The sequence below is a fragment of the Rhineura floridana genome, chromosome 7 (assembly GCF_030035675.1).
Source record: "Rhineura floridana isolate rRhiFlo1 chromosome 7, rRhiFlo1.hap2, whole genome shotgun sequence".
Taxonomy (NCBI): domain Eukaryota; kingdom Metazoa; phylum Chordata; class Lepidosauria; order Squamata; family Rhineuridae; genus Rhineura; species Rhineura floridana.
In genome coordinates, this window is record NC_084486.1 from 25,432,750 (window position 1) to 25,457,624 (window position 24,875).

At 39.5% G+C, this 24,875-nt stretch overlaps 1 protein-coding gene across 3 annotated transcripts in view; it reads left to right on the forward strand.

The window, feature by feature from the left end:
- BICC1 (BicC family RNA binding protein 1) overlaps positions 1-24,875 on the forward strand; it is a 180,091-nt gene that overhangs the window by 131,422 nt on the left and 23,794 nt on the right. For all 3 annotated transcript variants that reach the window (XM_061635061.1, XM_061635059.1, XM_061635060.1), the window contains 5 exons: positions 10,886-10,965; positions 13,796-13,954; positions 16,275-16,328; positions 20,474-20,668; positions 21,813-22,064. In XM_061635061.1, the coding sequence (XP_061491045.1) occupies positions 10,886-10,965; positions 13,796-13,954; positions 16,275-16,328; positions 20,474-20,668; positions 21,813-22,064 (740 nt within the window). The remainder of the gene's footprint in view (positions 1-10,885; positions 10,966-13,795; positions 13,955-16,274; positions 16,329-20,473; positions 20,669-21,812; positions 22,065-24,875) is intronic.

Sequence of the window (24,875 nt, forward strand, 5' to 3'; positions counted from 1 at the left end):
CCTGTGCTACAGGCTGGGCCTGGCCAAAGGCCTTGTTTCTGACATTCTTGATCTGAAGCACGCGTTCTCTGCTTGGAAGTGAATTCCCAAAGGCATTAAATAAGCCACTCTGCCAATTGTAATCTAAGCAACAAATGTAACTTAACTTCTTAATTCCATTTTGATAATGTATGTGTTGAGATGCTAGTACAGTATAGGAGAATTCTGGAATTGAAGCATATGTTATATTGCCTTGTAGCAATTGCTTTCCAGTATACTTGTGTGTATGCATGTGACAGATTGGTCTATTCCAGCATTGCTCTTTACAATTATATATTGGTCTACTACTCTTTGAAAATGTACTGTCATGCTATATATTTTGCTACTTTTGTCATAGTCCAGGTGAGATACCATCACAGAGACCTTTCTGTGTTTTTAAAGTTAAAAGCTCTCATACTTGCCAAATTCTGGTGTGGGGAGAGAAAAATCAGAAAGCATTCTGAACAAGGAAGCAGATAAAGCCAACATTCTTTTTAATGCATGATTTCTAACCCCAGATTGATTCCTTCTGGCATCCTCAACTCTTCCATTAAGGGCTGGCACATACTAAGGAATGGGTGGCTAAACGGGGAATGTTATGGGGAGAATTTATTCCGACTGTTTTAAAAATAATGTCTGTCGGCCCAGTACTACATGTTTTAATGGCACATTTGGGGGAGAATGACTTTGTGCAGCGTTCAGGCATCAACCTGCTGCATAGGGTTACCCATGACTTCCGATGTATTAAGAGTAGTTTTCCTGACATGTTCATTGTGTGGTGAGAGATGCTCGAGCGCAGGGCTTGGCGTGGCGCTGTTCATTCTAGTAGGATTGACAGGACTCAGCATTGGGTGAATAGGATGGTCCAGAAAATGGTTTTGACTATGAGGTGGGCCTACATACATCACGGTCAGATACGTTATGTTTCTCCCCATTTGTTTAGGGATGACAGGGTTCACCTTTCAGTACAGGGTTGTGATTTCTTTTTGGAGGATCTGCAGTTGGGTCTGTCTGAAGTGTTTATATGGGGTGAGAGGTGATCAAGCTGCAGATGATTGCCTCTTGTGGCATGGAGTTCAGGCAGGTGAGGAAGACGGGGTAAACAATAGGTATACTGAGGCATTATTGGATGAAGGACACCTTTTAGGGAACTGCCATTGCTTGCTGTGTGGGAGGGACCTGGGGGGTGCCCTTGTGACATGACGTGCACATTGGAGTGAATGCCAGGACAGTGGGGCCATGATGCAGAGGTGGGATGCACACCCAAGCCTCATCTAGCAAGGAGGGACAAAATTGCTTCCCCATCGTTGGTTGGGGAGCCACAACCAATGGCTGCTGGCATGCCCAGGGGACTGGACTACCAGATGGAGTTTAGTCGTCATCTACCCAAGCGGTTTGAATTGGTTTGATCTGGTTTAATTTGCTCAGTTCGGTCAATTTGACTGCAGTTTCTCCAAAGGAGGTTTATTCCTTAAATAAAATATATTTATTCAAATATAACATTACACCAATATTATGTCTCTGAGTCTTCTTGCAGGTGTGGTGGCAAAGGGAAGATGTTCTCCCAATAAAGGTGGGGTGGAAAAACCTTGCCTTTCAAGGTGGCAAATAATTTAAGTGAGCTCATGAGTGAGGCTTGTTTAATTCTTTTTTTATGTATTTCTTTAAACAGAACAGAGACGTTTAAGTGATTTTTAAAACAAAGTTACTTGTGAAAGAAGCTGACTTGATATCCCCAATAGTATGTTTTACCCCTTGTTGTCTGTCTCTCTTATTTCTATTTCAGACTTTCCAAACCTAATTTAGTACAATTTTCATGTTGGAATAGGTTTTTAAATGGCTCCTTGCCTAGAACTTGAGTTGATAAGAGGAGTTATATGGTAATAACTTCCTGACAAAACCCTTGACCCATCTGACTTCTTGAATGCTGTACAACTTCCAGCTAAAGGAATTTGTCATCCTCTTAATCCAGTAAGCATTGTGTGCCACTATTGTAGGAATCAAATTCAATCTTGTTTTAAACTATGGACCTTCTAATGGAATTTCACTTGTTTAATAAAATCTAAGGACTCAGCAAAGTTCCAGAGAAATGTGTAGCTGGTAACTTCAAGTGTCCAATAGAGTAGTGTTTAAAAGCAGCTCTTCTCTCTTTGCACACCCTTTGTCAGGTCTATGAATGAATTTATGAATGTTGGCACTTCAAAAAAATATTCCTGGTTGTGCTTTCAATGGTTCTGGCCTTTTTCTCCATGTGAATGTAGAGGAAGCAAAATTTGAAATTATCTATTAAATCCAAAGTTAAAATTGCTGTAGAAGAGTATTCACTAATAGGCAAAAACCCGTGTGGTTTAAGAATGTACCTGTAGCCAACAAATATTTCTATAAAACTTTAAAAAGCAGGGAAATTGGGCAGCTATTGTGAGTGCACCAGGGGAGCAGGAGACCTGACTTCCTCTCTGAGTACTGCCTATAAACTTATAAAACTGCAAACACAATTTAGGTTGGTCTTTCACAGTCCAATCCACTTCCTGTGTAGCTTGGAAGAATTTGGTCACATGTGGTGAGTAGTGGCAACAGCTGCAGTCACCCCATATAACAGAAACAAGCCATGTGTTGTGCTGATCTTATTTTAGCAGGGAGGAAGCAACAATATTAATACAGTTGAAGTAGTTCAGATATTCACTTTAAATATGTTTGATTTACTTTGCTATTTTAGTGAAGTTTCCTATAGTAAATCTTTTTCTTTTGTTTCTGTGAATATGTGAAGTACACTGACAGTTGGTTCTTATTGAGCATGCCTGCACCACTATAGATTCCAATGTTCAATTTCTTTAATTAAAAATCAGCCATGCATTTTTTAAACTTTTAAACAGCAGAAGATGAAGGTCAGAGTATGGAGCAAGGACAGTAATAGGATTACAGGTACTCTGTGAACATGGTTGATTTTTAATTAATTTCAACGAATTATGAGACCACTGACAGGAAAAAAAGTCCCACAGAGGTCTGGATTATTTTACTCATGTGTTAGACTTTGAACTCTTGAGTCTCTCTGACTGTTTTATGTATCGACATGAAAACTTAGAGAGTTATTAAGCGAGTGTTCCTGAGTTCAGGACTATAAGTTTTGTAAGATTTTGAAATAAGCTTATGGGAAGCAGCAGAATGGCATGGGGGATGTTTTTAATTTAACATTGTGGAATGCAAAAAATCCATGCTGACTAATAGTATGCAGCCACTCTTGTGGCTGTGTAATTTATATTGAACTCACTTGAAGCTCAGTTGCTGTGATTGCTGTTGTGGCCACAGTAGGGGCAATTCAGGACCTCCAATAAATTGCTTTTAACACTAATAAATCTGTGTGTGGAACATCTTGGGAGTTTTTATGCCTTGGGGCAACTAACATAATTGCTGCAGCAATTCTTGTCATCTGTATTTGCTGGATGATCTTAAGCGTATTGAGCCAAAAAGTAATAAATCTCTTGGAACAAAGATGTTAAGGTATTTGGCTGCTAGCTGGTTGTAGCACTGGCCAAAGTCCTTTAGAAACAGAACTGAATGTTTCTAATGGAATGCTTCATAAAAAAGCACAATTAAACTCTGATAAGAAGTTGAGGGATATTGTGTGTAATGGTTATGTTTACATAGCAAACCTTTTCTGCTAAAGGGTATACATAATAGGATAAATAGCTTTTTTACCATCCTGTTCAAAGTGTAAGTAATGCTGACACCAGCCTTTCTTTGTGGAGTAGAGTTTTTTCCATGCAAGTGATCTCTTATAATGCCTATGCTTATTGTGGTGGCTTTTAATCCTATACATTGGTAACTACTTGGCTATAGATGTTACAGGTTACAGCTACACATTGTGTCCTGGACAAAAAGTAGGGACTAATGTTTCTTCTTGGCAAGAGAAAAGTACCCTGTAACTGGCCTGTTTGTTTCCAAGCCTCTTTTTATTGTAAGAAAATTAATAGTGTTCGGACACAATCTTCTCTCCCTCTGCAAGATTTAGCTACCCTCTGGAGTTTAGTGTCGAGTTTTGTTCCACCCAACCCATATTATTTTAAGCTATATTTTGCTACAAAGAGCCCCTCCAGCTATTACAGGTGTATTCTGCAGCAGGTTGTTGACACAATATGTATGCATTAGTGGTGGATTTATTCTGCTTTATTAGTTATTCTGTGATGGTTTCCCAATGCTACCACATTATTTCTGTCCAGAGGGGCAACAGTGCAACAAAAGAGGAACAAAACAAACCTTCACAGCATTTGTGATATGAAAAGCTATGGGGCTTCAGCAGAAAGTTACGGGATACAGATATGGGAAATGAAGCAATATGACAGCCCCAAAACTTTTGCAGGTGCAAACAATATTGAAAGCTGGATTGTGGATAGCACAAATAATCATAAATGTAAATGTAGCTGGAGGGGCCCAAAATGACAACACTGACTGCCAATATATGTTCAAACCTGGTAATAGATGTAAAATGTCTTGGAATATACAAGAGCTTGATGTTCTATTTGTTCTTGATGTGATGGCTTGAGTAGCAATGAGTAGCAAATAGGATACCATTTGTATCTTCAAGGGCTGATCTATCCTCATACAGTGATCTAGGAGCTAGGGTGTACGTTTACTATACAATCTGATCACTTAAGTGGTCAGGAATTACGATAAAGTCTCCAAGAAACTATCAGCTACATCATCGTGAACAAAATCCTCCTGTATTACTATGTGGAATTCTATTCTTTTAACTTTCAAACCCCAGTATTCATTTCTTTTCAAAAGTGAAAATGTAGGCAAATGTTAAATCATACCCCAATTAAATCATGATAGAGCTACAAGGGGCCCAGTAAAAAAAGTAGCCTGTGTTCAACCTCTACTCTACAAACTGCTCAGCTAGGAGCCTCAAAAGAGGCTCACTCTTGCAAAGTAGGTACTACCAAGAACTCTAATTTCCTTTTCAGTGGAGAGCTCTTTAGAATATTGTTGCTCTCAATTTTTTGTACATGCTTTGGGCTAAGACATAATGGATGAACACTAGGAACTATTGAACAATATTCACTATTGATCCCATTGGCCTTGTGTGCATGCTGTTACCCATCATATTTAATTATCCAGAATGTTTCAAGCATGTTCAGGATTCTGAAACATTCTACTTCTGTTGCTCTGTTGTAAATGCTATTGTTAAAAAACTACATGAAAATCGTATGCAATAAATAAAATGTTTCCCAGTCTCTGCTACCAGCATGGAAAGACAAACTACTAGCCCCTTAGACTGGTAGAAAATAATAATAAATAAGCCATTTTTGTAGGCTTATTTACACGACTGGCCTAATGTGTAATGGGTTTTGTTTTCTTAATCTAGAAAACCTTTTCCAGGAGGGTGGCTGCCATCAGGTAGCTGTATTATCTACTTTGGGCTTAAACTCAAACTTCTCCTATACTTGGAGTGGACAAATCCTCACAGGAAAATAAAAGCTTCAGAAAATTTCACTATTCCTTCCACAGCAAATAAAGTGCCTAGAAGAGTTTAACCCTATTAGAATGGTCATACCCCCTGTTTCCTTTGACATTGCCATGTTTTGGAGTAGGAGGTTAGAGTAGTGGTAAATTTTGAAGTGCAGGAGTTCCTAATGACAACCCACACAGCCATACCTTCTTCAACCTCTCTGCTCACTGAAATGATAAAATTCTAAAGTGCCCTGAGAACAAGGCAGAAAATTGGAAGGGGGAAGAAACCAGAGGACAGCTTTTGTCATAGCATTAAACTGTATTACAGTAGGGCCCCACTCATACGGCAGGTTAGGTTCCAGACCCCCGCCATAAAGCGAAAAGCGACGAGAAGCAGATCAGCCGTAGCAGGCGAGGGTCTGGAACCTAACCCGCTGATCACGCCAGAGGAGAAGACCGACTGTAGCGTGCTACAGCCAATCTTCCCCTCCTCCGGCACGATCAGCTGGAGTGCGGGAGTCTGATTGCCCCAAGGAGAAGATCAGCTGTAGCACACTACAGCTGATCTTCCCCTCCTCCTGTGTGATCAGATCGAGCACGGGAGACTGATCGTGCCACAAGAGGAGGAGATCAGCTATAGTGCTCTACAGCTGATCTTCCCCTCCTCTGGCACTGTATTAGCAGAATGCCGAAAAGCAGGGCCCTACTGTATTCTTGTTACATTTGATGTCACATTTATTTACACCAATATACCACATAATGATTGGATTCTGGCTACAAATGAATTTCTCAATGCCAACATTTCTGTTGATCCTCCCACACAGCTGTACTAGCTCTTTCTTGTAATAACTTAACATTCACTGGAAAACACTACCTGCAACTACATGGGACAGATTTAGTTAAAATAATCAAACTGCTATGTTCGGCATATGGGTAAAACTGCCCTTTGCCCATAAACCTACAATCTTAAATGGGAGAAAAAAGGAACTACTAGTTGTAAAACAGTTCAGTTAAGTTAATCACAGCCTCCTTGGTTTGTTGCAGTAGAAATGCCAACTGATCTAAGAACATTGGAAACAAGAAACCTTCTTGATATATAGATGTGGCACCACATGGCCTCAACATGGAGGATAATATCTGACATCACTACTGCAAATGCACCACTTCTGAATAATAGCCTAACCTTAGTGTTCTCTAACTGTTTTGGTTCAACTTTAACCAATTGAAATGCAACATTTGACATTTAAACAGACACACAAACAATATTGCAAAGAAGTATTTCTATTTAAACTGCTGGTGTGAAGATGGAAAAGCCTCCAGCCTATGCTTCATTACTTTCCTCCTTTGGATTTACTCTGTGTGAAGCAGTCACCAATAAACTCAAAAGCCTCATTTGCCACAGCAAGGTGGATCCATCAGTTACCTTGGCACTCTGGCAGATCATCTGATTGGCCTCTGTGAGAACAGGATGCTGGACTAGATGGGCTACTGGCCTGATCCAGCAGGCTCTTCTTATGTTCTTATATCACTCCTGCTCTTAAAGACCCGAGTCCATTCTCCCCCAACAATTCCTCCTCCTCTATATTGAAGGACTTCAGGCTAAAAGACATAAATATCCTGATTCTACTTAACTCTTAGAACACAGCATTATGCCAGACCTTGTTTTTTATATTTTGTATTGGATTCACCAAAGCAACTCACAACTTTTCATAAAAGAATTCCATTATAAGCCCTTAAAGTTTAAAAACAGGCAGGTTAACCTGTTGGATGCTGTACTTCAATAATGTTGGCTGTAAGAGAGATCATTTCCTCCATATTCTGATTTGACTGTTAAAAATGATTTGATGTGCTAGAAGACAATACCATGTATTCTCTAAAGCATTTAATTAAAATGTGGTGAGATACTTGCTTACATTAATATGTCTGTTTACACTGATGCATTTTGCATGTGGTTGTGTTAAGGACTATCCTGAATAATTTTCAAACTGTTGTGGAAAGTGCTACCATTAAACATTTCTAGATTGCCCTTCAAGTGGATAAAAACAGCATAAAATTATGAATAAAACATCAATCATAAACAATTAAGAGGCACCTGAACTATTGGAGCAGACTAAAAATACCAATTTCAAAATGTCTGGGTAAATACGTTTTAACCTGATGCTGACACCATTGTAAAGTCAGTACTAGTTATGCTGTCATTCCTCTATAGGGGATGCCATGTTGCATTCTGAGATGCACATTCTTTGGGTGGGTGGGGATATGAGTGATGAGTTGCAAAACCAAGTTTACAGGAATGTTCAAGTTACTGCATGTTGCCTCATGTTGTAGCCAAGGAGAACGAACTGTTGTAGTAGTGCCACATCTCAAAAACACATTGCTTCAGTGGCAAAATTTAGTGTCAGGCTATGGAGTTCAAGTCAGAATATATTTATGGGAATAACTGTGCTGATGATGCATAAAAACACCAGATGGAGCTGTCCTATGTTTATAGCAGCTATATTTTTCTGTTAGCTGAAGTTTGTTAGTTCCGCATCCATTTAACAAGACAAAAATCATTCCAAAAGAACTTTGACTAAAGAAGCACTTGTAGGAAGTGCTCACTTACTTTGATTCTGTTCTTGTGCTGTCTGACAATCTGTCTCAGTAAGGAGCTACAAAGTTTTTTTAAAAGTGCTAATTAGCCAGTACTTGTTAACTTGGCAACAGCAGTTCATTTTCATGGTGGTGTAAGATATACATTGCTTTACATGAATTGACATCCATAGCAGAGTGTAGTTGGGGAAATGTTGTTTATGAATAGCGATATATAAATATTTGTATAAATAAAATAAATAAATGCGACCATAATATACCATAATAAATAGTGTGTCTAATATACGAGCACTTTTAGTTGAGACTTTTTCTCAGTGTGGCCTGGCTTTATACAAATAAGACTATGTGAGACATCCTCATCCTATTTGCCTAAGAATGTCATCATGCTGGAGGGGCATTCCTCATCTCCATGGAAACATGGAAGGGAGGTGCAAAGTGGGGATGTGATGTCCAAACTATGTCTGTGCATATTCTAATAATACTCAGGTCCTCTCTTGTCCTGGCAAAGCAGTGAGGACAGAGGAACAGTGAGAGGTGAAAAGTAGTGGTTTAAAACAAAAGGAGGAGTCTGACTAGATAGGGAAGGAACACTGAGGATTATTTTTGAAAATGTTTTAACAAGGAGAAATAGTGGATACAGGTACAACGCAAAAGCTAACGCCAAAAAGCTAGCACGGGTACAAGAGAGCCTTTTCCATCTCCCTGCTTGCTGTATTCAAACATCTCCATTCCTGCTTTACCCAAACCTCTCATTTTTTAAAATGACAGGGGTCTGCAGAATTGGAAGTTGGAGGAGGCATGGAAATGGGGTGGTCTGTGTGCCAGGGGGCCTTAAGAAAAGGAGGGAGGAGAAGGGATGAAAAAGGGATGAAGGTGAAAATGGGGACAAAGGGGGTTGCTAAGAAAAGAGGGAATTGATGACATGGGGAAAAGGTGAAGTTGAAAACAGGCAGAAAAGGGACTGAAGAATACTGGCGGCTTCATAACTGGGCAGGAAGTGAAAAGGGTGCCTAGTAGTTGCATCTTCCTCCTCTCACATATTGCATGAAGTTACCATGTGAGTGGTCTGTGTACAATGGGGGGGTTAAGAAAAGGAGGGGAGGGTGCATGGACATGGGGGTGAAAGTGAAAACAGGCACAAAGCTGGACTGCAGAATAGAAGTGGCTTCAGAAATGGGGTTGGGAAGATGAAAAGAGCACCTAGTAGTTGCATAGGGTGGGAAGGGGAAGGTCTTGAGGGTTATCATGGTGGGAATGGCAGAGGTTGGCAAATGGAGTGAACAGTGCCACAGCTCTGTGTTGTGCATATACACAAACACACAAAATCACAGTGTATACACATTTGGAATAATGACTAAAAAATTGAACTTGATAAGTATTTATAACTAGAAACAAACTTGTCCAGTAATATATCACAGGAATGATGTAAAAATTCTACCTGTTACATCTGTCAAAATGAATTATGACTATTGTTAGCTTTATGCCAACATTCTCAGTGTTTCCCCAAGGGATCCTGGTTTATGTCTACAAATATTGTTTTGTAACATATTAGTAATTTTTTAAAAGTCTATGGACTGTTTTATTGACGGGGGCAAAATCAACAGAAAACTGTCTGCTTGTTAAGTAGTATTGGTCACTTGCTGCAAGAATTCTTGATCAATTGGCCAGTCAAATAGAATCAAGCATTAAAGTATAATGCAGAGAAGTTTAAACTAATTTGTGGGGAGGGGGAAAGTTAACTTACCTAATAACAAAATTCTACGCAAAGTATTTATAATACTCTTATGTGAATATAAGTGTTTGTGAATGGTATTGAGGAGATTGAATAGTTCTCCTTCACTTTCAGTTCTAGAACCACAGGAAAAGCCCAAAGCATTACAACGCTTACGTAAATAAAATTTAAGTAGTAACACTTACTTAAATAAAATGTAAACAAAACATTCATAATAACAATAAAAGACAAATCATTTATTTGCAGTTATTGCAGTGGGCAGAGGATGCTTGTTTTTAAATGAAATGTATCTTGTATTGATCTTGACATCTGCAAGGCAAGTGTGCACCCAGTAATAGCTTAAGAGGAAAGTGGTCATCCTTCATAAAGGCATTCTTGGCCTACTTGACAACAGTCTGGACTGGTGTCCCAGCCCCAATACCTGTTGTAACCAGTGAGAGCTAAACTTCCCCCCCTCCATTGATTTCAATTGGGCTTGGCATAGCTATCAAGTGATGAAAGCTTTTACATTGCTGTGCTGTGCTGTGCGAAGCCTTATAAAAACTGCTTTTCTGGTCATCTCTGGCAAGTAGGAAAAAAGTAGAGGAGTAACTTCTGTAGTTATTGCAAGATTGGTTGTGAGTTTACTCTGTTCGGTACCCTGTTCAAGAAAATAACTTCACATCTTCACATGACTCATGTTGCATGTTTGATACATACTGAAGTTGTGTGCTTAGCAGTAGGCAGTTTTACATTCCCAAAGAACATGTAACCTGAAAAATCTGTTTCACTAAAGCAGCATCATATATGGCTAACACATTCTGTAATAAATTCAGCTTGAAATCTTTGGAATTGCACTTGAATGGTCATAAACAACCAATTCATTAAAAAGCTACAGAAACTTTTGAGTGATTCCCTAGAGAAAATGGTATACAGCTGTATCTGTACTATGTAACCTACATAAATTAACACATATTAACAGTGAGAAGTTACTTAAGGGATTATGTTTTTTTTATATTAGAAAGGGTGAGCAACTTGTTAGATGGTGTTTATAACTGTTGTGGTTATTGTTGTTATTATTACCAAAGTAATATTTCTCTGATTTTTTTCTTCAAGATCCTCATATTAAAGTCTCTGGGAAAAAGGAAAATGTTAAAGAAGCTAAAGAGAAGATCATGTCTGTTTTGGACACAAAAGTAAGATGAATGTCAACTACCCAGCCCTTGGGATTGGAATTCTAAGTCTCAAGTTTTGATTTTTGAGACTCAGCAGTGCATCAGCATATTAACATTCCTGAACCTTCTTAGGTTACATTAAAACCCAGACATTTTCACTGAAATTTAAATTTTTCCTCAATAATACAGCCAGTGCTTATTTCCATCTTTAAATCTAATCTACTTTCAAGTAATTTCAAGCAGTTCAGCTTTGCATGTGTAATGAGTTAGTGACAGCATCCATCAGAAACTCTGAAGTATTTTTTGAGAACTTTGGGATTTGGTAACTGGGTTATTTTTTAAGTCATGTGCAGCCTGCTTCTGTAGAGATCTTTAAAAAAGAAAAAAGCTGTTTTCTCACAAGTCACTGTATGCACTGCAGCAATTAAACTGGAATTCTACATCCCATTTGGTTACAATTGCATGGAAAATGTCCCCAAGTGTAAAAAGAAAACAGACATGCAATCCTGGCTAGCTGCTCTTTCAAGTGAGCAGCAGCAATAGTCTGATTTGCACTTAATGCTAACCCAAACCATGGTTATAGTGCAAATGTGCAGGCTCCAGGAGAGGAGATTGTGGCTGCTTCCCTCCCTGGTCCTTTTGCTGCTATGCCCTGCTGAGCTAAGCTACACTTTGGAGTTTCATCAGCAGCTCCATTAAAGGTCCACAATTATCGTCTACAGTAGGGCCCCGCTTTTCGGCAGCCCACTAATACGGCGGCTAAAATTAGAGTAAGGCCCCACTCATATGGTGCTTGTTCCGCTTTTACAGCGTTTTTTGGGTATCGGGCGTCATTTTATTGAAGGAGTTCCACTTTTCGGCAGGCTTCACTTTTAGGCAGGGGTCTGGAATGTAACCTGCCTGATGAGTGGGGCCCTACTGTATTTGCCCCAGATTTTAGCAATCACTCGCAGCCTGACTTGGTCCAGGGATAGCTCCTTGTTTTAAACTTTAATTTGCTCATTGCATATTATTAGCAACTAACAGCCTCATACCTGCCATTTCTTGGGATTCTAAGAAACAAAACAAAAAATCAGTACAGTTTTGAAATCAGTGGTTGAAATGAGTGTAATTCTGAAATATTCAGTTAACCATATTGCTTTAAAATGGCATCCATTTGTATCCAAACACAGACAAAACCTGATCCTTGATCTCAGGAACCATCATGCAAAATTTGGTTACATTTGGAGAGGTCCAGATGCATAGCGAACAAACAAGTTTCTAAAATATATAGTGGATGATGTTGTTGCAAACAGTGTCCAGATGCTTAGTAAATATCAGAGTAAAACACAAGTACTCCTTACCTTAAAGAAATGTCATTATTCCAATGTGGTGTTGGCTTAGTTTGGTATTAAATACTGTGGATTTGCCTTAGCCATTGGATGTGCCAGTGACTAGTAACAGTTTGAAATAGAGGATTTTTAAATTTTAAAGTAGATTAATATAATTTACAATTCTAATATTTGCCCAAGACAAATCCTAGGTATTTAAATTCTGTGTGGTGACCTTGGGAGAGCAGGTTGTTTTGTCAGAGTACGGTGCAGGGGGTAGCTTAGTTAGAGTTCAAAGCATGTGTGGTGGGGAGAGATGTATCAATCTAAAGAAAAATGGTCCTTTCCCATAGGTCAGGAATTTGCATCCTAGGTAACCAACTTTATAATCCATGAGCATTTTCACTAGCACCCTCTAATGAATGAAATAGCTGGATTCATGAGAGCTATGAGGAACAGGATTGCTTCTTTTTCCTCCCTGGCTCTGTTCCTGTGCTTCTAAGAGTAGATGGGTAGACAGACTTAATGGATGGGAATCTGTAGTGAAAGAGCTTTCACCTTCTCAAGTTCCCAGTGTTATGCTGCTGTTAAGGGCACTGGAGCAGGGCCAGGGGGAAAGGCAGCTGCAGTGGAGGGTTGAACCAACAAGGCAGTTCTTAAGGTCTGTCTAGACCAGGTATGGGGAAGGTGTGGTCTTCCAGATGTTGTTGAACTTCCAACTCTCATCATGCCTGCGCATTGGCCATACCTGCTGAGGCTGATGAGAGCTGGAAGTCCAGCAATATCTGGAGACTACAGGTTCCTCATTTCTTGTCAAGGTAGATGCCTCTGGGTGCTTATAAGCAGGACATGAAGGTAATGGCCATCTCCTATATGTCCTAGGCGTCTGTCATTCAAAGGCCCACTTCCTCTGAATCTGGGGGTTCACTTTAGCTCTCATGACTAATCGCTATTGGTAGACAAATTCACAGAGGACAGGACTAATATTTCTTAAAACCATTTATGGAATCTGGGGCAGGGTAGAAGGCAAAAGACCCTATAATTTGTACTGCTTATATCGTTTGAAGTGGTAATATGGCATAATACAAAATATTACTTAAAAGTGTACTATCTTTCAAAAGCCTTTTTTAAAAAAAGGACTTCACCATATCTATATACATCACAACTACTTAACCATTTGGTAATGAACGGAGAATCTAGTCATAAGATTTCTAGCTTAGAAAATCTATTTGCCAATTTGTGGTGTCTACTGGGAGACAAAAAGTTCATTAAAACCCTCATCATGCCTGCCATAACTCGTGCATTCTTTATCAAAGCAATGCTCACTTACTCTACAATGCTTCACTTGCTAAATTGCAGACCAGAAATGTTTTTAAAATTGATCTTCTGAAATGTCGACAGGTATTCAGATTTGAAAATGAACTCATCCATTGTTTCATTTAAGCCATTATTTTTCATAAAGTGTGGGACAAAGTCAGCTTTAATATATTATTTTGTATTGGAAGAATGCAATAAAACAATACTTCTGACATTTTTTCCAGAGTAATCGAGTCACCCTGAAGATGGATGTATCCCACACAGAGCATTCTCATGTGATTGGCAAAGGAGGAAATAACATTAAGAAAGTGATGGAGGAAACAGGTTGCCACATCCATTTCCCAGATTCTAATAGAAATAACCAAGCAGAAAAAAGCAATCAAGTGAGTATTTTTAAAAGACTGCGTTGAGCTGCAATATCCATACGTATGAGCAAAGGGTTGGATTATGTTCATGGCAGCCCAAGGCATTTTGCTGCCGGAGACAAAAGATTCTCCCCCACTCTAAATCCACATGCAGAAAACAAATGGTCTGGCCGCTGAATCTTATTTCAATACAACATGATAGTACAACAGCCTCCACTGCACCTGAGGGCAGCAAGATAGCCTCGGAAGCACAGGGCAGGGTACATACAAGACACAGCCCCTGTTCTCCAGCGCCTTTGTTTCCCGCCCCACCCCCAAGCATCTCTTGCCAACCTGTGTAAGGATAAGGCTGGCCCTATTTATGTCCTATTCCATAAATGCATATTGTAGTATTCTGTAGTTTGAGGGGGAAAACACACCAAGTGGGGGACCACTTTGGCATTCATGTGTATGTACTGGGAAGAGGGGTTGCAATACATGTTGCAGTGCTTCCCCCATAAGAAAAATCTCTGCATAAAACATTAACACTTTGAGGAGAAGGCACTGATGCACTAGTTTCTCACATGCAGAAGTTTGTTTTGTTTTATATCTAGGGCAGGGATGGCTAACCTATGTCCTTTGGGAGTTGGAATCCAACATCATATTATAAGCTGCAGCCAGCATGACCAGTGGTTGGAGTTGCAGTCCTGTAACATGTGGAGGGCCACAGGTTAGCCACTTCCTGGTCTAGGGGGTTATTCTATTGTCACCATCCACCTAAGTTTTAACTATTTCATAATATGTATAATACTATAGAAAATACTATAGAATAATAATTTTTGCAAAATTGTGTTCCAGTATGTAACCAGTTTTTTCAGGTTGTTGAATTTGTTTTGTCTTTCCTTAATTGCCCCCGTGTGTTTGTGCGCATGCTTAAATGGTCATTTTCTAGCCATTGGTCACCCAATCTTTGCACATAATGCTTTGCCATGGTATGCTTAGCTAAAGTGAGCTTTATTTGAACATCCAAATAAACCCAGCCAGACAACCATGTTCCTTCCTTTTTTGGCAGGAAACAATCATAAGAAGTGAGGGTTTGTTGTTTTACAAATGGTGGCCTGTTTTAACTATGGTTTGATATTATCTAAACCAATCAGCCGTTGTTGTTGTTAGCCTTGTTAGCAGCTTGTTTCCTGGAGGTCTCCAAATCACTTGCAACACTTTCACATTTACAACACAATACCATAACAGCCACAGGAATCTTGGCACCACACTAAGAAAACAGCATAATCTCAGTCTATCAAATGCCTGGAAAAATGATAAATATTTACCTGGCACTCAAAAGTCCTCAGCTGAAGGCATCAGGCAGACCTGGTTCCTTAACCATGGCTTGTTTGGCCACCCCACTCCAGACACTCACCAGCCCATAGAGCCATGTGGCAAGAGCAACAGGAAAACAAACCAAAATTTGAGAAAGCAATCTGTGGCTGGTTTGCTTGTCTGTGAGACAACTCATGGTTTGTTGATCAAATCATGGTGGAAACAAAGATTGGCTTTGTGTTGGGTGAACACAGCTGTTCAGCAAAACTATCTAGCAGCTACAACCTTATGAAGCACCTGGTTGGCCACTGTGAGAACAGGATGCTGGACTAGATGGGCCACTGGCCTGATCCAGCAGGCTCTTCTTATGTTCTTATGTTCTTAAGCATATCCACCTCCATTCTGAAGTTATATAGTCCTGAAAGCTCTACTGAGTGCTTTCTTTCTGAATGTCTACATTGGTTAAGAGTACAGTGCCAAGTCAACAGGATCAACTTAATAAGGACTGTGTGCAGATCTGAAGCGGCTGTTTGCAGTCCAAATAATCAAAAGTTTCTTTTCTTAACTTCCATAACCCTTCTGAGTATAGAGAGAAACTTGCAGCAGTGACAGCAGCAGGTCTTAAAGGTTTTCACAGCCCAACTACCCAAGTGATCAGAAAGTTTTAGACTGCATTTTATTGATAAATACAGTGGTCATCTTTGGCAGAACACACTTTGGGAAACTTATAGGGGGGGAAACACTTCAAAACTTCTTGTGGCCTAGTCTGTTTTGGCACGTAATATAGCTTTAATTGAAATACAATATTTAAGCACATTGCTTTATAAGCACATTGCTTTATTTCACTTTCTGAATTAAGTTTGATTAGGAATTTAATGTATACCTTGCAGAGTTTGCAAAAAGTTGCAATTAGAGTCTTTTCAATAAGAAATCAAAACATTCCATTATGTTTTAAGTGTCAAGGATACCAACAGATTCATAACCCTGAATAAAAAGTTATAATTGTTAAAATTTAAATCTTGTGTTCCAACTTCCACAGGTGTCGATTGCGGGGCAGCCAGCTGGAGTTGAGTCTGCCAGAGTTAGAATACGGGTAATTATGAGATTTAAGCTTAGTATTACAATCTTAAAAACACCAAATTATGACCTTTCTCCACATTAGTTTATTGTATGTGCTCCGAGGTTACTGTTTAAGGAAATAATCAAGATAAGGTCTGCAAGATCATTTTCCCAAACTTGAGCCATTCCAAAGAAATTAAGGCTGTGATCCTTTACACACTTACCTGGAAATAAAGCCTATTGAATTCAGTGGGATTCCTTATTAGACATAGGATTGCACTGTAAAGCTCAGATATGAACAAACTGGGGACATAAAGATGGCATTGCAGCTTCTTATAGGGCATCAGTCAGTCTCCATGATCCAAAGCATTGTAGGTGGAATGGTTTGAGGAAGTATATGCAGAATCTGTCCATGCATTCAGCACTGTCACTCTAAAGGAGGTAGCATTATCATCTAATATGATATGGATATTATAGATCTTTATGGAGTTGCTTTAACTTGTTTGGCAGAATTATTTTCAATGCAGTGTAACAGTGTGCTATAGGAGGCCAGAATACCAAATGCCAGCTTGCATGTTTTTAAAGCAGACTGTGTTGATGTAAATATGAGCATACTTTTAGTGCTTTAACTGATTTCCCCATGCGTTTCCCCTAGAAGTTAGCTTCTTTCCAATTTGGGGAGAAAATTGCAAGAAATTAAGCTTTTTTTCAAAGGAGATATGGGCTGTTGTTTTAAAGCAAGTATGCTTGTGTATTTGACCATTCATTAAGACTGAAAAGAAGCCAGTCTTGGGTTTTCATCTCAATCCATGACATAGATAATATCCTGGCTTGCTCATCATGATAAGCCAAACTGGGGCTTACTGGGCTATGTGAAGAACTGGCTCCCAGCAAAGAGCTTGCACCTGTTTTACTCCTCCCCAGTCCTTTTTACCACAGGACAGCAGCTAGGCTGCCTGTGTGCTGACTGAAGCCAGGATTACACTTAAGGTCTCTCTTCCTTAACCATAACTTATAGCCACAGTTTATCCTATGGTTACAGATTGTAGTGGATGTGGTGGTGGCTCTGCTTCTCCATTGTGATTTGCTGCTTCCCAGCCAGGGTCTGGATTGTGCCCCTGGTCTACTTCTCTATATCAATGGGGGGAGGGGTTGGTGTGTGTGTGTTTTAATGCGGTAATTATACCCCATTTTTAAAAGCATACAAAACGCCTATCATTATCATTCTCTCTCACTCACACACATAAACACACACGTAACGTACGTATGTATGTACGTACATGGTACAGAGTACTGGCCCCTCTTTTGCTTCCTCTGCTAGCCATTTCATGCTGGCACCCATGGTACCTTAATCAAGGAATGAATAGCAGCACCTCATTTGTTTACCAAAAAAGGACTCTGTGTGTGTGTGTGTGTGTGTGTGTGTATGTATGTGTGTGTGTATATATATATATACACACACACAGCATATGCACATATACAAATTCACTCAGATTTGTATTCAGTGTTTTGTATTTTTTCTATATATATATAGATAGATAGATTGCAAATGATCAATCCATTCTCAGCAAACTTGCGCAGGATCCCATTTCTTACCTCCCGGATTAAAAAGCAAGGAAATTCACTAATACGCAAAAAAACTTTGCGGTTTAAGAATGTATCTATAGCCCACAGATATTTCTACCAAACTTTAAAAAGCAGGGAAATTGGGCAGCTATAGTGAATGCACCAGGGGAGCTGGAGACCTGACCTCCTCTCTGAGATATTGTACTGCCCTACAAAGTTGTCAAAATGGAAACACAATTTGGGTTGGTCTTTCACAGTCCAATCCACTTGCTGTGTAGCTTGGAAGAATCTGGTAACATGTGCCTCTGAGCATATGGTAAGTGGTGGCAACACCTGTAATCAGCCCAAATAATAGAAAGAAGATATGTCCTGTGCTGATCTTGTTTTAGCCGGGAGGAAGCAACATTATTAAGATAGTTGATATAGTTGAGATGGTAACTTTAAATATGTCTGATTTACTTTGCAATTTTAGTGAAGTTTTCTATAGGAAATCATTTTCTTTTGCTTTTGTTTCTATGAATATGTGAAGTACAGCAACACTTTGCAAAATTTATACTAAAAAAACTCCAAACATAATTGTGGAATAATGGTACTGACTTCTGCAAAATAGTCTCCAGTGGACCTCAGAAGTATCTCAATTTGCACAAGATAAGACAGTGGAAGGTGAAATATATTCTAGCAAAATTCTAGATGTGCTCTATATTTTTAATTGATCGTGAACACCTTGCCTTAAATAAAGTGGTTTAAACATAGCAGGCTGAAAACATGCATCCTCTTTTTTCCAACAGCTAGAGTCATTGCTGAAGTAGCAACATATTGTGATCAGTCTGATTTTACATCAAACTGCAGTTTCAGATTCAACTGTTAATTCACCCAAAATAGAAATAGAACATAACCTCCAATATAAAACACAAAAGGCTGTCTTCACCATCACATGACAATGACCAATAAAAAGGCTTTGAAATTAATAAAAATACATTTGACACAGATTTCTAGGATGAATAAGGAGGGGGGAAATTTTCTGGTTTAGATTCTCTGTAGAAACATTAGTAACACAGGAAAGAAGCAAAGTAAGAACACCAACAAACATACAAAAATATAATTCTCCATCTTTGGAGATGGCGGGTGTTGCCACCACTCACCATATGCTCAGAGGCACATGTTACCAAATTCTTCCAAGCTACACAGCAAGTGGATTGGACTGTGAAAGACCAACCCAAATTGTGTTTGCATTTTGACAACTTTGTAGGGCAGTCCAATATCTCAGAGAGGAGGTCAGGTCTCCTGCTCCCCTGGTGCATTCACTATAGCTGCCCAATTTCCCTGCTTTTTTAAGTTTGGTAGAAATATCTGTGGGCTATAGGTACATTCTTAAACTGCAAGGTTTTTTGCGTATTAGTGAATATATATATATAAATGTAAGCTGTCATGCTGTCATGACTTCATAGCATGGTGGCAGAGGCGGGGCCCAGTGGCAAACACCACTGAACAGTCTGGTGAGTTGTGCAGTGGCCTTGACAGCTGCAGCCTGAACATGAGGCCAGGTGAGAGGCTGGTGGTGGTGGCGGCAGCAGCAGCAGCTTGGAAGTCAGCCAGAAGGCCGGCTGGCAGGTTTGGTGACCCATCCGGGGGTGGGGGGAGCTTTGGTAATAGGTAGAGTTGGTGAGTGAAGTAAGCAGGGGTGGAGCTCTTGGTAAATAGGATATATAATGTATCTTTTTTAATGTGCAAGTCACTTGGAGATCTTCAGGTAACAAGTGACTAAATGTATCATTATCATTATTCTACCTTCTGAAGTAAAGAATTACAAATATAGCTCAATAGCTCATTGTATTCATTGTTTTGACCTTCCTGTTGGAACCAGGAACTAGTATATCATCACAAGATGCTAGAATCCATGAGACACAATTTGGTACCTCACTAGTATCTTCCACTTAGCCCTCCTGACTCCTTCCTCATGTCCCTCAAGCCAGTTTTTATATATTTCTGTTGACCAAGAGAGTAGAAACCAGGCTGACCGTTGCCATCTTTGGTTGCAGTGCTGTGTAGTTCTGAGCGTAGCAGGTCTTAACAGAACTTCTTTCAAACCATTTGTCTTAACTGACATTCCGGTGGCAAGGGGGGGAGTAGGAAAAAACCCTCTTATATACAACTGTGCCTGTTGTTCCTTTTGTCCCTGGGTCCTGAAACAGTGAGTGTCATGCTGCTTTTTTTGCTTTAGCTACAGTTAGAAAGGCTCACCCTTTTTTTATTGGCTGTACAGTTGGCTCGCAATGACAATGTAATGGATACCTTCTGTGGACAAATGTCCCAGAAGATGTGTAGGCAGTTCTCAAGCACAGACTTTAGCTAGGCTCCTGCAATTTCTGAATGTTAATACTACCCCCTTGATTCTGATGTCACATCTAGAAATTACATAACTATTCTATTGCCAACTAGAGGCAGATGCTTGGAGTTCGCAAAATATGACTCCTGTTCCTTTCTGACAGGGACTGTAAAAATGTAAGATAGCAAATGGCATCAAATGGTTTTTCAGACTGCTTTGAATATGTAGCTTAATTATAGACATTCTTACTTGTTGAACATTTGCTATGGGTTTTTTCCCCATTCTAGGAGCTGCTCCCATTGGTACTGATGTTTGAATTACCTATAGCTGGAATCCTTCAACCAATCCCTGATCCCAGTTCTCCTACGATTCAGCACATATCACAGACATATAACATTTCAGTATCCTTTAAACAGCGTTCTCGGACATATGGGGCTACAGTCATCATCAGAGGATCTCAGAATAATGCTAGTTCTGTGAAGGTAACAACTTAGCTAAAATGATTGCGATTGCAGCAAAGGCATAGGTGGATTTAATATCTGTTCTAATTATTTTGCTTGGATTTGTGTGGCTGACATTCCCAACCAATAAGGAAAATTGCCCAAGACTAAGTATATGGGTTCACAGAACACAAGCTATTTCTGAACAAGAAGAAGGAATAAACTTTGTCATAGAGCCTTCTTTCAAGAGTGCACATGTATAATGGGGACTGCAGTTTGAGTTATTTTTCAGGTCACAACTCTGGTATCCTAGTACAGATAGGAATTTCATAAATTACCTACATTTGTAGATTGAAACTTGAGCCTATTTCACATGTCAGTGTAAAGTGGGCAAGACCAGTGTGCATTTGTGTGATAGGATTGCACATCCACTATCAAGACCCTGTTTACCTCTGTGCGTTGATCATGTATGCGGATGTATATGTTCATGCAGTCTCATTTGCTTAGGCCTCATGGACTGTGACCTTTGTTCTTGATCTTCCTAAATAAGGATTGTAGCATTTTGGGGAAACCTACATTGGACTGTAATGACAGATATAAGCAAGGCAAGCCTGGAAATAGGCTGCTGGCAGTGATCCCCGTGTCACATGTGGTGGTATGTTTACCTGTTTTGCCCAACTTTGAATACAAAGAGGAGGGAGTTCTTGGGGAACTTGTTGTACAGTCCATGCCTATCCACAGACTTCATGCAGATAAATCTTGAACCTAATCAATTCATTTTTAGTATCAGACAACATAATACCTTTCCAATCTTTTTTTTAAACAGCTACTTTGTCTTATTTTAGAAATTATTATAGTAAAGTAGAAATTGCCACTCCGTGAACTACATGTTATGCGTCCCACACCTCTAGCCCACTCTTACTCCAGATAGTTTTTAGGGTGTTTACATGGGATTTAGCATATTTTGTCCTTGCAAGCACCCACACTCAGAAACCATGTGAGTTTGACTGGGAGAGAGGCAGGAGTATGTATTTGAGCCAGACCAAGTATCTATTACAATGCTGGGCACACAAACATTTATGTTGTTAATCCGTTTGCTTTAATTTGGAGAAGTCTCATTCCTTTTGATATGCAGAATATATGAGTAACCTAATGTAAGCTTTTCTCAATTTTTTTTTTTAAATAGGAAGGAACAGCTATGCTTTTGGAGCACCTGGCTGGAAGCTTGGCTTCTGCAATCCCTGTGAGCACACAGCTAGATATAGCAGCTCAACATCATCTCTTTATGATGGGTCGGAATGGCAGCAACATCAAACATATAATGCAGAGAACTGGTGCTCAGATCCATTTCCCCGATCCCAGTAATCCACAGAAGAAATCCACAGTCTACCTCCAGGGCACTATTGAGTCAGTCTGTCTTGCCCGACAGTATCTCATGGTAAATTAATTTATATTAAAAGCTGTGGAAATTGCCAAGGAGCAGCAACACCACAATCATAGGATGGTATCAATCAAATAGATGGTAGGGCTTTGGGTTTGTCAGCAAGTATACAGTAAAGAGGGATCAGCTGCCATTCCTGGGTCTGCAAGACCAGGAATTCCTAGTTCTCACTGAAAAGGTAAATCTGTGTCTGAGTTGTCTCACTTCAGGCTGATGGTCTATGTGGATTTGCGTGATTAGAATGCTCCTCCATACAAAAGAGAAATCTCATAGAAAACTGGGATGTTGAAAACAAGATTTGGCTTCAACTCTCCTTTTTGGTTTTCTGGTGCAGAGAGACTTTTTTGTGTCTGGGATAGAATACGTCATATGAACCAAAGCACAGGTTTACCACCTTAGTGAAAAGTAGGCATTGAATGTATGATATATGTGTTTACAAACACAAGTGTGTCTCATTCAGAGATAACATTCTTAGGTGTACACAGACCTAATAGGATTGGTCCAGGCAGACTTAAGCACTGCTAAGTCCTGTTTATTTTAATGGGAGAGTTGAGCCCTTGCTCAGATATTTCCCTAAACATGCTTATCCTTGGCTGGATCATACCCATAGTATTAAGGGGCTCATAGTTAAATTATTTGTGACTTAGCCAATGAGTTTCTAACCTGAAGCAAATGTTAGCTTGTTTTTAAGTAATTTGAACCTGCAAATATCTCTGCACAAAATTTGCAAAAGTCTGTTGAAAAATACCAGCATTAGTGGCTCAAATCAGTAAAGTTTAACTTCAGTGAAAACCTGTGTTTCCTTGGATTGATGAACTATGAATTTTGGAATTTGAGACTTAAAGGTACAGGGAATTGCATTTTGAATTCCCTTGGCCCTAAAACAGCTACAGTGTTCTACTTTGCATCACAAGCTTGTAACAAACTTGAAACATATACATCCAGTCGGTAGTAACTAACATGGCCATTCTTTCTTTCAATGCAGCAAGGGAGTACACATATAATGGGATGGTAAGGCATGGTTCCATTTATCTATAATATGTTGTTGATACTGAAAATCCAGCTAATAGTGTTCATTGTGGAGGAAGAAATTTAATCTAGAACCATGGTCTTCAGGGAATGTTCCTAGACAAACACCATAAGGGATACTGGTTAGTTTCTATGTAGAAATATCAGAAATCCTAAATTAAAGTTTTTTTATGCTCAAAAGAACATTAGAGTTTTATATCTTTAAATATAGTGAACAATGATGAGCAGATTAAGTGCAAGTTTTACAAGTGTGACTAAGCCCTTCTTAACCTACAGCGTGTTATGCCTATTAATTTTATTTATCACTCTTCAGACTATGGCCTCTCAGTGTGGTTTATAAAAACAAATCAATAAAAATACAATAAACCAGCAGAAGGCAAAGCAGCCAAGCGAATAAAAGCCAATTTAAAGCAGTATAAAAACAACATCTTAAAAGGCCTGTGTGAATAAAAATGTCTTCACTTGGCTCAGAGTTAAGCAAGCCTTCCAGGGTAGAGGGCATTCCAGAATGCATGTGCGACTGCAGAGAAGGCCCTATATAGGTGTCCCCCACCTCACCTCAGATGCAGAGGTGGATGCAGAGAAGGGCTTCTGGGACAGATCTTAGTAACTGGAGAGGCTAAATGTTTAAAAACAGCTTTTGGGTTGGGCCCAGAAATGGGCAGAAAGCCAGTGTAGTCATGTTAAGACAAGCAAGATGAGTTTCCCATGCCCTTTCCTAGTTAGACACCTACCTACCATATTCTGTAAAATTGAAATTGACCCTTACCCAGCCCATTACCAATCTCTCGACAGTGGTTCATTTACCTCCACAGTCTCGATAGGGTTTAATGAGCGTAAGAAATAGTTGGGTGTCAACACTGCATCCCAAATAAGATCTCTCGGTGGCTTCATGTGGACGTTAAACCAAAAACAACAATTGAAAAATTAAATTTGTGTTAGATATTGGGTGGGAGTAAGTTCCTCTGAACTCAATTGGACTTCCTTTGAGTAGGCATGTATAGGAATGTGCTCTTGATCTCTAGAGTAAACCTAGTGAAAATCTTATTGTTGCAAACAGAGTTGAATTGCTTCATGTATATTTAGTTGCTTGTTAATGTAATGTTATATGATGTCCATATTTGAGCACAGTAATTTATTTATGAAAATGCACGTTTCATTCTGTGGCTATAACATGTTTCAGCTAGCACTTACTATATATAATGGACTAGATTTGATAGATGATTGCATCCACGCTCTTATCACTCTGCTGAATTTGAACAGAGCATGTTCACTTTACTTGGTGATGCACATTTTTGCTGTCTCCATACCTGAATTGTCCTCTGCTAGCTACTGGCCTTGGATTCAGTTTTGGTTTCTTCCACCTTTCTTGGAACCTGTCCCAAATAGGTTGTTGCATGGTTGCTTAGCTGGTAGTGATAATTCCTTCACTTCAATAAAGATCTGAGTTCAAAACAATTATGCTCAAATAATTTGCTCCCAGAAAATGAGTCGTTGCTGAAGGGACCAAGAGGTGCACATTGTCAACACCCAATCTGCCATCCTTTCAGAGGCAAAGGAGTAATCCTGCATCTCATCACCCAGTCCTTCTGCACCCCTTCTTTCATCTCTCCCCTCAAAATAAATACCAGCAAGATATTTGAGGTGGAAGGTGGACATTCTCAGAGTTTATCTCTGTCTCTCCCCACCCCACCCCATGGCCAAGAGACCAGTCAATTTCACCAGTGAGAAAAAACCATTTTTCAGGAAGCTGGAAGGCAGGAGGATCCAGAATCACCA